We start from the raw sequence: 9,611 nt of genomic DNA, 5'->3' as shown, positions 1-9,611 counted from the left end.
CTGCAAGACTTTCTAACAAGCGGGATATCTAATGGTGTGGGCTGAGCAAGCCATCATTTCATAGCAACATAGAATCATAGAATCACCTGGGTTGGAAGAGACCCTTAAGATGATTGAGTCCAACCACAACCTAACCCTGCCTAGTCCACCTCTAGACCATGTCCCCAAGCACAACATCTACACGCCTTTTACATACCTCTGGGGATGGTGACTCCACCACTTCCCTGGGCAGTGTGTTCCATTGCTTGACAACCCTTTCAGTAAAGATTTTCTTCCTGATATCCAACCTAAATCATCTGTGGTGCAATTTTAAGCAGTTTCTTCCGTCCTATCACTTGTCACCCCAGAGAAGAGATCAACCCCAACATTTCTGCTACTGCCTTGCAGGTAGTTGTAGAGAGTGACAAGGTCTCCCCTCTGCCTCCTTTTCTCAAGACTAAAAAGTCCCATCTGCCTTGGCTGCTCCTCATAGGACCTGTGCTCCAAACCCTTCACCAGCTTTGTCGCTCCCCTCTGGATGTGGTCCAGCATTTCAACATCCTTCCTGTGGTGAGGGGCCCAACACTGGACACAGAACTTGAGGTGTGGCCTCACCAGAGCCGAGTACAATGGAACAACCACTTCCTTACTCCTTCTGGTTGCACTATTCCTGATACAGGCCAGGATGCCCTTGGCTTTCTTGGCCACCTGGGCACACTGCAGGCTTATGTTCAGCCAGCTGTCAGCTAATTTGGCAGCACACGTCTGCGGGCTTCAGCTCCTGAAAGCCTATAGACGGGTGGTTAACCTAGTGCAGGGGTGATGTAAACCCGACCTTCGCTATGGCTGAAGGAGGGAGGAAATGCCCAGGTAAGTACTGCTGAATGGACTTAAGAGTCTTTAGGAATGCCTATGGAGGCCATACATAGAAAAAAGCATCAGCACTTGGAGACAAGTGCTCTAACTTGTGAAGGCTACAGCATAGACCAAAATATATTTAAATACAATGTTAGAACAAATAACCTAAAGATTACGGTGATGTATTGTAGCCCTGAGTACACATGCTGTTTGCTGGCGTGCCTCCTGCCAGCTAGGATAATAGCTACTTTATCTCCAGGTTTTTGCAGCAGGAGCATTAACATCTGAAAGAAGCCAAATGTGGTGGCGAACTGGGGGATAATTCAGAGTTTAGCCTAAGGCTCCCTCTGGAGTCAAAGGAGAGAGATTGGTGCCTCCAAAGAGGGCTTCAGAGCAGGGACCACAGTGGCCTTGGGGAGCTCTGTCTAGGGCAAACTCCAGGGAGGTGCTGCTCTCCCTGTACTTTGCTGGAGGTCCGCCAGTGTGGGGGCATGCTTGGCCTCAGCAGCCACACTTTGTGGGTTTTCCCTTGCTTCCAGGAGAGCACAAACCTCGCTAACATAAATCAGGCTGCAATGCTGGGAGAAAGGCACACCATGTAGCACATTGCTAAAGTGAGAGATGTTGTCCAAATAAATACTGTTCTTCCTTGAGGACTACCTAATGTTCAGTTTAATTGGGCAATAATGTAAAGTCTGGCTGAATTTAAGGGCAGCGCTTGTTCATTTTGTACTGTTTCATACCCCACTGGAATGGCTTTCCTTTTCAGGCATGGCACGTGTGCTGTATGTTGAGTAAGCTGCCAAAGTTTGTTTTTCAGAAGGTATACGTCCAGTGTTCACAAGTATGGCTGTCACAAAGCTGTAAGAACCACATAAATTAAACACCCAAAACCTGAAATGATTTTAGAAGAGCTCAGAGCCTGTATTTGGGGGAGTTTGAAGGCACCTATGAGAAATTCCATCTTTGTTCCAAAGTAGTTCAGAGAAGCCCTGCTTTTAGTTTGGCTTTCAGCTATATACTGCACTTGTGTTAGCAGGTAGCATTTGCTGTGGTGACAGTCGTGACTACAAAACTGACATCTGTGGAAATAGTCTTGATACTAATAGAAGAATATTTATTTGGGGGAGACAGCCAATCATTCCCGAAAGAACTTAAGCAGTGAGTTGATAATGCTTATCCATACATCAGCTTCAAAATACACAAAGAAGTATGGCTCTCACCAGATACTCCCAATCACAAACTAAACTTGGTGCATCATTAGTTTTCTCTACTCTACACCATATGGTGGATTGGAATAAATAGATGAAAGACGTTACTGAGGGAGCTCTGCGGTTGACTTCGTAAGTCGTGGCAATCACATCTATGGTGCTGAATATTTTATCTGCTCTTAAACGTTGCGACATGTATCATTAGCCTCTGTGAGATTTGAGCAAGAGCGTGACCGCTCACTCCCAGGCAAAGCATGGCAATCGGCTTTAAGGATGGACTGCTTTCCAAATCTTGGGAGTATTTTTTTGTTTTGGGGGAAGGGCCTGGTGAACTAATGTGAAGGTGGCTTTAAAAACCCCTCTTGGAATCTCCCCATATCCTGACTGCTCTAAAATAATTTACTAATACTTAGAAATAAAAAGTCTAACAAACACAATTAGCATTCCTGATACCATTAGCATAGCTGGAGAAAGGTTTTCTGGTTTGGTTTAGAAATACTTATTATTTGATTACAGAAACAAAAAAGGACACCTCCATCTTATTTTGCTATCAAAAGCTCTTTTGCCTCCTGGACAGGTAGAGCTTTCATATAAAGCAGAGGAGAAGCTTTCTGTTCCTAAGAGGCAATGGCCCAGCTTGAAGAGAGGCTGGTTTCCTATTAACAATCGTGCTAAGTCAGTGGATGTCGTTTTTCCCTTTTCCTTAATCTACCACAGAGAAGACTCGGAGGTCCAGCAGTTTAATGCTTATGAATCCCTTTTGCTATCTGTGTGCCAATAAGAAAATGCTTTCATGGTTTTTATGTTTAAAATTGTTTAAGACTAACTATTACATAATATTTAACATGTAATTAAACATTAAAATTTAGCTACACACAGACATCAGACTCCCTCCCCAGAAAAAAAAAGAAAAGCAATTAATCTTTAAATCCTTTTTAATAAATGAATATTCATTCATCAATATTTTCATAAAGCATCTCTTCATCATTCCATTTTGCTATTCCTTTTTTTTTTCCACTGCTGAAGAATACCAAAAATACATAGATGTGCCTTAAGCAAAAAAGACTGGGTTTTAGTTTATTTTTACAATGGGATGAAATCAACTTAGAGTTAAACCACCATAATATTTCTACTCTTTATTGACCCTTTGGGCTATAACACAAGATAGTTCCAGTTTTGGGTTAGTTTTTTTTTTCAATGCCTTTCACAAACAAATGATGTGTAAATGTTATTTATAGTTGTGTTGAGTTAGAAAGGAGTTAATTAGCTATGAAATACATTACCCTGGTGCAATTTGGTTGAAATTACTGCTTTTAGTCTTAAAGCCATCTATGGATAAAACCACACACTGCAGCTAGCGTAAAGGGACATGAGCCAGAAAATGGGAGGTCAAGGCAAACACTGTTCTTAACACATGGTTGTGTGTGTCTGTGTGTAAGAAGTGGTGCTGGGTCTGGAGGAAGGAAATTGGCAAAAAAAGGCACAAAAATGCGTGTTAAAGATGAAGTGTTAACCTTAAGTGAGAATTTCCTGGCTTTTTTCAAATCAAACCAAGCCTTGGATTTCGTCAAGGTTCAAGCTGCTGATGCCCCATGGAACTCAACTAGACTGATGAATACGCCATCTCCTGAGCAAGCTGAAACATGCACCTGTTTGCAATGAGAGGTATGGTGGGGAGCACAGTTTCATGAGGGGGCTGCAGTAGCGCACTGCCTTCTGGATGTGCAAAGGGTAAGAGAAGGAGAGTCCTCAGAAACTCCTGTTCCCTTGCCCATGCTGGGTCCCAAAAATGCACATTGCTCCGGTCAGACAGCAATTTTCCATCTGCTTAAAAATCCTGGCTGAAGCCACTGGAGAACTCATTTCAGGGGGATCTGGAGTGCAAATTTTTATCACGGTTAAAATGTCTCCTCTTCCTGGTGAAGAAGCTCTCTGCCTGACCACACGTGTCCTAGGAGCTGGGGCTTGAAAAAAGAACAAAGTGCAATTAAATCATCAGAGTGGGACCACTCTCTTCTTGAATCCCATTTTTCAGGGTAGCTCTTCAGGCCAATTACTGAAGGACTTGCTCAAAGATCGTTTGATTAGGGTAATTGCTCTAAAGCAAAGCCTACCATTTTAAAGTTTATTAAAACTGGATTATATTTTTTAAAAATTACATTTTGAAATCGAGAGGAAAAACTTGGGAGGGTGGCTAATTGTTTAGTTACTTCGATTATAAAGATGACAATGTGCTCTGTAATCCCTTCACACTTTAAAGAGACACAAGAGAGCACATAACACATCACAGTTTACCAAAGGGAGCTAATACTGAGGAGCTTTTAAAACCCGTGTTTTTCTGCTCCAGATATATGGGCTCTTCATCCAGTATAGCTGTCTGCAGACACGGTGCTTACAAACTGCAGCTACAGCCGCTCTGCACCACTGCCAAGGATGCAGCAGTGCTGCGGTGCTGATTCTGCGTGCGCCAGCAGCCGGGGTTACGGTGAACCACCACCAGCCAGGGGTCGCATTGCGGCTCCTGCAGAGCCCGTTCCTGCCCAAGGAGGGGCCCCAGGGATGGGGTTACAAGACAACCCAGGTTCTTCTATGCTGAATTGCAGCCCAGAGCAAAGTTTCTTAGTTCAGCTGCAAAGAGTCAGGGATGGGAAGAGTAACGGACTGCATGTGGCAGCAACACGAGTATCATTGCTCTACTCAGAGACAAATTGAGGACTAGCAAGAGCACGGGTCATTACAGAACCAAGGCAGCCTTTCCAGTTTCATCCCTCAGTGGTGTTTTTTGATAGACGCATATCCACGCATTTTTAATCCCAGAGAGGTCTCTAACTTGCATCCAAAGCTCTCTACCTGCCAAAAATTGCCATCGATGTCCAGAGGAATTCTACATGCAGAGACCTGGCAGGGCCACACCTGGATTATTTTTTTTTAGATCTATTTATGCTACTGTATCCATTGTTACTTGTGAATGTACATGATAGAAACACTCTTTACCAAAAATATATCTTCTTTTCTTTAGAAAGGTTTAGTTGTGATAAATAACAAATTAAGTTTACAGATCTGAAATTGGCATACCTTGACGACTACAATCTACTAGACTGAAAAAAGTTGGAATCCCCAGTGAGGGAATGAATTGGGATGAAAACCAAAGCGGTCACATTTGCATGAAGGATATGTTTGAACACAGGTGATGCTGAAACAAAGCAGACTGTTCGCTATCTCTTGTGATCTGTGACTGCAGCACACTAGCTTGGAAAGTGTACGTGTATATACTCTTTCGTCATATAAATAAAATATGAAAATGCTCCATTACTGAATCAAAGTATCAGGAGTGCTCTATTTGCTCAATTCTAGAGAATAAAAAGTTGTAACATCACAGAAACGAAAATATGACAGAGCATGCGGTCACAATAGCAAGCACAGGGAAGAAAAATATTGAGAAAATATACTTATATGCATATTATGCAAATATATTTTACATTAACATACAATGTTATAAGAATGTTAAATAATGTGAATGCATATTTTAAAAAAGGCTACAGCTAGGTGGTTTCATGTCGAAGTAGCAAAGAACCTGAGACATCTTCTATGCTTTCACTGGAATAACAATCTTTAAATCTACAGCAGATGTAGAACACATTGATAGTAGTTGAATTCTCAGCTAAATTATACTAAAAATGTGCTGTTCTCTTTCAAAATGACATGGCAGCTGGAACCAGTCCAAGGGAAGGAAAATGTGCTGTGCATTTACAGTACTTACAAAAGATTCATTTCACTGTTGATGGACACTTAAAATGCTTGTTTGGAATATAGTGAACATGTGTATGTCTCCAAAGACCTAAAGCAACACTCCCATGATCAGCTTGCTTACTGCAGAAGAGAAAGCAAGAGATGCCCATTCAGGACTGGGAAAAAAAAAAAAGGTATCGTGACATATATAAACCCAAGAAACTTTAGCAAAGAAAAATAAATTTGGCTCAATGAAAACACAGTTGACGGATCTGCAATATGAAGGACTTGCTTTACACTAACCAGTGTAACTCTACCACTTCATGATTAGTGTGTATGGCAGCATTTACAAACAAAGTTACTAAATACCGACTTTATACACGATTACAGCTGTCTGAAAATTTCTATGACAATCAAAGTTTCGTAGTGACAATATACAACACTAACTTCCTCAAGGCTTGTTGTTTTGATGACACCTGCCTTTTGATTTAAAAAGTTCCTCTGGAGTGCATTCTATGTTAAAGTGTCCATAACCTCAGAGCGAGCGGGTCCATGTGTGTGTGCATACATACACTTTTGCTCTGCACTGTGTGCTTCTGTAGGCACACAGTTCTTTGCTATATGTATTCACACATACATGAGTATGGTCTACATAGTAAAAGTTCATATATATATATATTTTTACATATAAATATATATATAAACTCTGCAGGCAAGTAGTACTTCACTTGTTATAATTGAAGTCCTTTTTAAAAAAGTTCAGTCACTCAGTTAACATAGTATAGCCAGTAAATTAAGTTGAAAAGAGAAAATGTGAATGGAAACACCATTCTTGACCATCTGTCGATGGCATTCACATCTGTTAGATCGGGGATTTTTATTTTCAGTTGCGAAGACCTTCTTCGTAAATGGCCCCTCCTGCTGTGGGAGCCTGTTCTTTCTGACGAGCGCCTTCCAAGGCTTTCACGATGTGAGCTTTGTTTTCTGTACTGGATTCCTGAGTTGTCAAAGGATATTGTTGAATTCCTAGCATCCGTAACGCTGGTGGTGACCTCATTGCTTGCTACCTCATTGTGAATTTCAAGCGATGTTAGCAGAATGTTTCCATGGGTGTCAACCTATGCGGCAAAAATAGAATTATAAATGGTTTCGAAAGACTTCACGTTCATCAGCAGAATGTGGGTGTATTTAAATCTCCAAAGCCATACATATTTCAAGAAAGCATGTATTCATTTTAAGCATTCAGGAAAAAATGGCAATACTCAGATGCTTAAAATTAGGCAAGTGCTTAAATACTTTTACAAGCAGGGTTATTATACTACCAACATTCAATACCAAAAGAAAAAGTATTTGGCAAAGTCCATCACTTTCCTCTCTCTCTAAACCAGCCATGTTTTAAAGGATGGTGTAGTTCAGTGAAATCTCCATGTTGCTGGCAGTGGGGGGACAGGGTAAGAGATGGATTCTCTGTCTGCTACCTACATGTGAACTTTATTAAAATCACAAAAGTAGCTCTGACCTGCTGAGCTATTTGCATTTGGGAATCACAGAGCTTATTTACAACTTCTAGCTTAAACTTTTCCTCCCAAAATCTTTTGCACAGTTTTGCGATTGCAGCAATGTTTATCCATGGGACTCTTCCACTTGGGTAAGTGACCTTAAAAGCAGTGGAGTTAGACAAGAAAGAAAGCTGGTGAACTGAGGGAATGGGTGACACACTTCCTGTCCACCTCTATATCCAGTGAGAGAGTGTTGAGTACTGGCGAGCAACGCGACGCCATTTTCAGGATGTGGAATGTCATGATCATCTATTCACGGTCCTTAAGTTCTGTGCCAGACTCGCTAGTCCCCCTGAGTACCAATAGAGGAGGAGCAGCACAGAGTTGGGTATGGCTCCTTCAGTCCAGAAAAGCTTCCAGTTCCCGTGAGTGTCACTGACAGGCAGCCCAAAGGATGCCGTTGTGGTCAGTCTGTGGTGGCTTCAGTGGTGGGACTACATATTCCCCACCCCGTACTTCATGCCCTGCATGCTGGAGGACAGGCAGAGGATGGCTGATGCAGGGATCAGCTGCAATTTTCCTGCCTGCTTTGGGGAAAGGAAAATAACATCTAAATGTGAAATCCAACTCTCTGCACTGGGTATTTTCAGGCAGTTAACTCATCTGTGACTCTGTTCAAGTGAACTCGGTTCTCCATGTCAGAAATAGATAGTGAATCATGGCATACAGGATAATTTCCAGTTTCATGTATACGATTTATTCATCCACAATTCATCCCACAATTAATACATTTTTCTAACCTGCCACATGATCTAGCTGCGTTAACCATGCAGCAGTTGAACATCTCATCCTAGAAGCACCTGTTTAAAAGTGGTTGAGAACACACACTATTGTCATGGCCTTTTGAAGTCTGTACAGTCATCTGATACCACTTTCTTTGCAAGCTTTGTGTGATGCATTAAAGGTATACGCTGCTATGTGTCTGCCCATATGCATTTAGCTCTTTTCAATCTTGTTGCAATTCTGTAAAATGGATATTTCTTTCATCAATTATTGATGCTCCAGCTATCTTTTCTCAGTGAAAACAATTACGATAGTATATCAGTAATGCTTTGCCAAGCTTCCTGCAAATGGAAAAAGAATATAAAATTCTATGAATGACATACAGGCAAGGAGAAAAAATAGTCCTAAGGTACCCAACAAATCCTGCTGTTGTAGGCAACAGTACATTATGCTGATGAGTGCCTATAAATAAAAATAAACTACGTGAACCAAAATAATGGGGCAGAGAAGCCTCAGTGGTGATTAAGAAGAATTTATTTTCCCCATGGCAGAAACCCATGGGGCACAAAAATACGAGCTTGAGGTTTGTAGAAAGGAGTTCATGGTGTTGAGCAGTATCTGTAAGCAGGGAATACACATGGCTGTAAAATACAGCCATGGACATCTTCACTGCTTACAGTGGTCTCGGAAAAAACCCAACCTGATTCTGTTTTCTCTAGGGTTTTTTAACAAAGAGTACAAATTTTGATCAAGATTTGTAACAGCACTGTGTAAAATACTCCATAATCTGCATTTTCTTTATGAGTCTTAAAACTAAATATCTCATCCAAGCTCCCTTTCCTATCTCCTCCCAGGTTTGAGAAATATCCTTCGGCTTACTAAAAGTGCCCCAGCAGAGACCATTATGCTGGGCTCCATCCTGACAGCACTGCCTTTCTCTTGCAGGTCTCTACTCCCTCTCCATCCACCACCACAGATGTCACCTGCTCTTTCCCTCAGGGCTTCCTAATCTCTCCTGACTCTGCCACCTACAGACATACAGATGTTGACCTGTCCACCATACTTTGTCCTTCTACATCGAGCCCTGGATTTTAATAAGTGAAAGCTTGCATTCTGGAGGGTACGTTTATCTGTTCAGGCTTCTCCTGTCCAAGGAAAGTATTAATTTGATTCCACTTATTTCATCACACCGCACAGCCTGATTCACCTCATCTGCCAACCTGATGTGTCACCCTAACAGCTTCTGCCTCTGATCTGCCAGTGATGCTGCCACTTCTCACTGCTTGTCACTGCATCTATAAATCAAACCAGAAAGGTGGTCAACATTTGTGTGAATGCTTTGTCTGAACATGCCATTATGTCCCATGGGGTTGTATGACAGCATCTATTTTCTCAAACTACCAAATGAGACGAGTTTGGAAACATACTTTTGAAATGCATCTCTCTGTTAATAGAGCAACAGACTTGCATGCCAAATACAAGGAGCAGATGGATAGAAGAGGTCTGCAGAAACTGAAATCAGGCTTCTGGTCTGCAGATATTCTTGAGACCT

The 9,611-nt window shown here is 41.7% G+C and overlaps 1 protein-coding gene across 2 annotated transcripts in view; it reads right to left on the bottom strand.

The window, feature by feature from the left end:
- Positions 1-6,544: 6,544 nt before the first annotated feature.
- Positions 6,545-9,611, bottom strand: part of GABRB3 (gamma-aminobutyric acid type A receptor subunit beta3) — a gene marked incomplete at both ends in the record, with an annotated part of 193,959 nt that continues 190,892 nt past the window's right edge. For both annotated transcript variants that reach the window (XM_084269653.1, XM_084269654.1), the window contains one exon: positions 6,545-6,895. In XM_084269653.1, coding sequence (XP_084125779.1) covers positions 6,545-6,895 — 351 coding nt within the window. The remainder of the gene's footprint in view (positions 6,896-9,611) is intronic.

The sequence above is a fragment of the Gallinula chloropus genome, assembly GCF_964237585.1.
Source record: "Gallinula chloropus genome assembly, chromosome: 1".
Lineage (NCBI taxonomy): Eukaryota > Metazoa > Chordata > Aves > Gruiformes > Rallidae > Gallinula > Gallinula chloropus.
The sequence above is the reverse complement of the archived record's forward strand: the minus strand, read 5'-3'. Positions and strand labels throughout refer to the sequence as shown.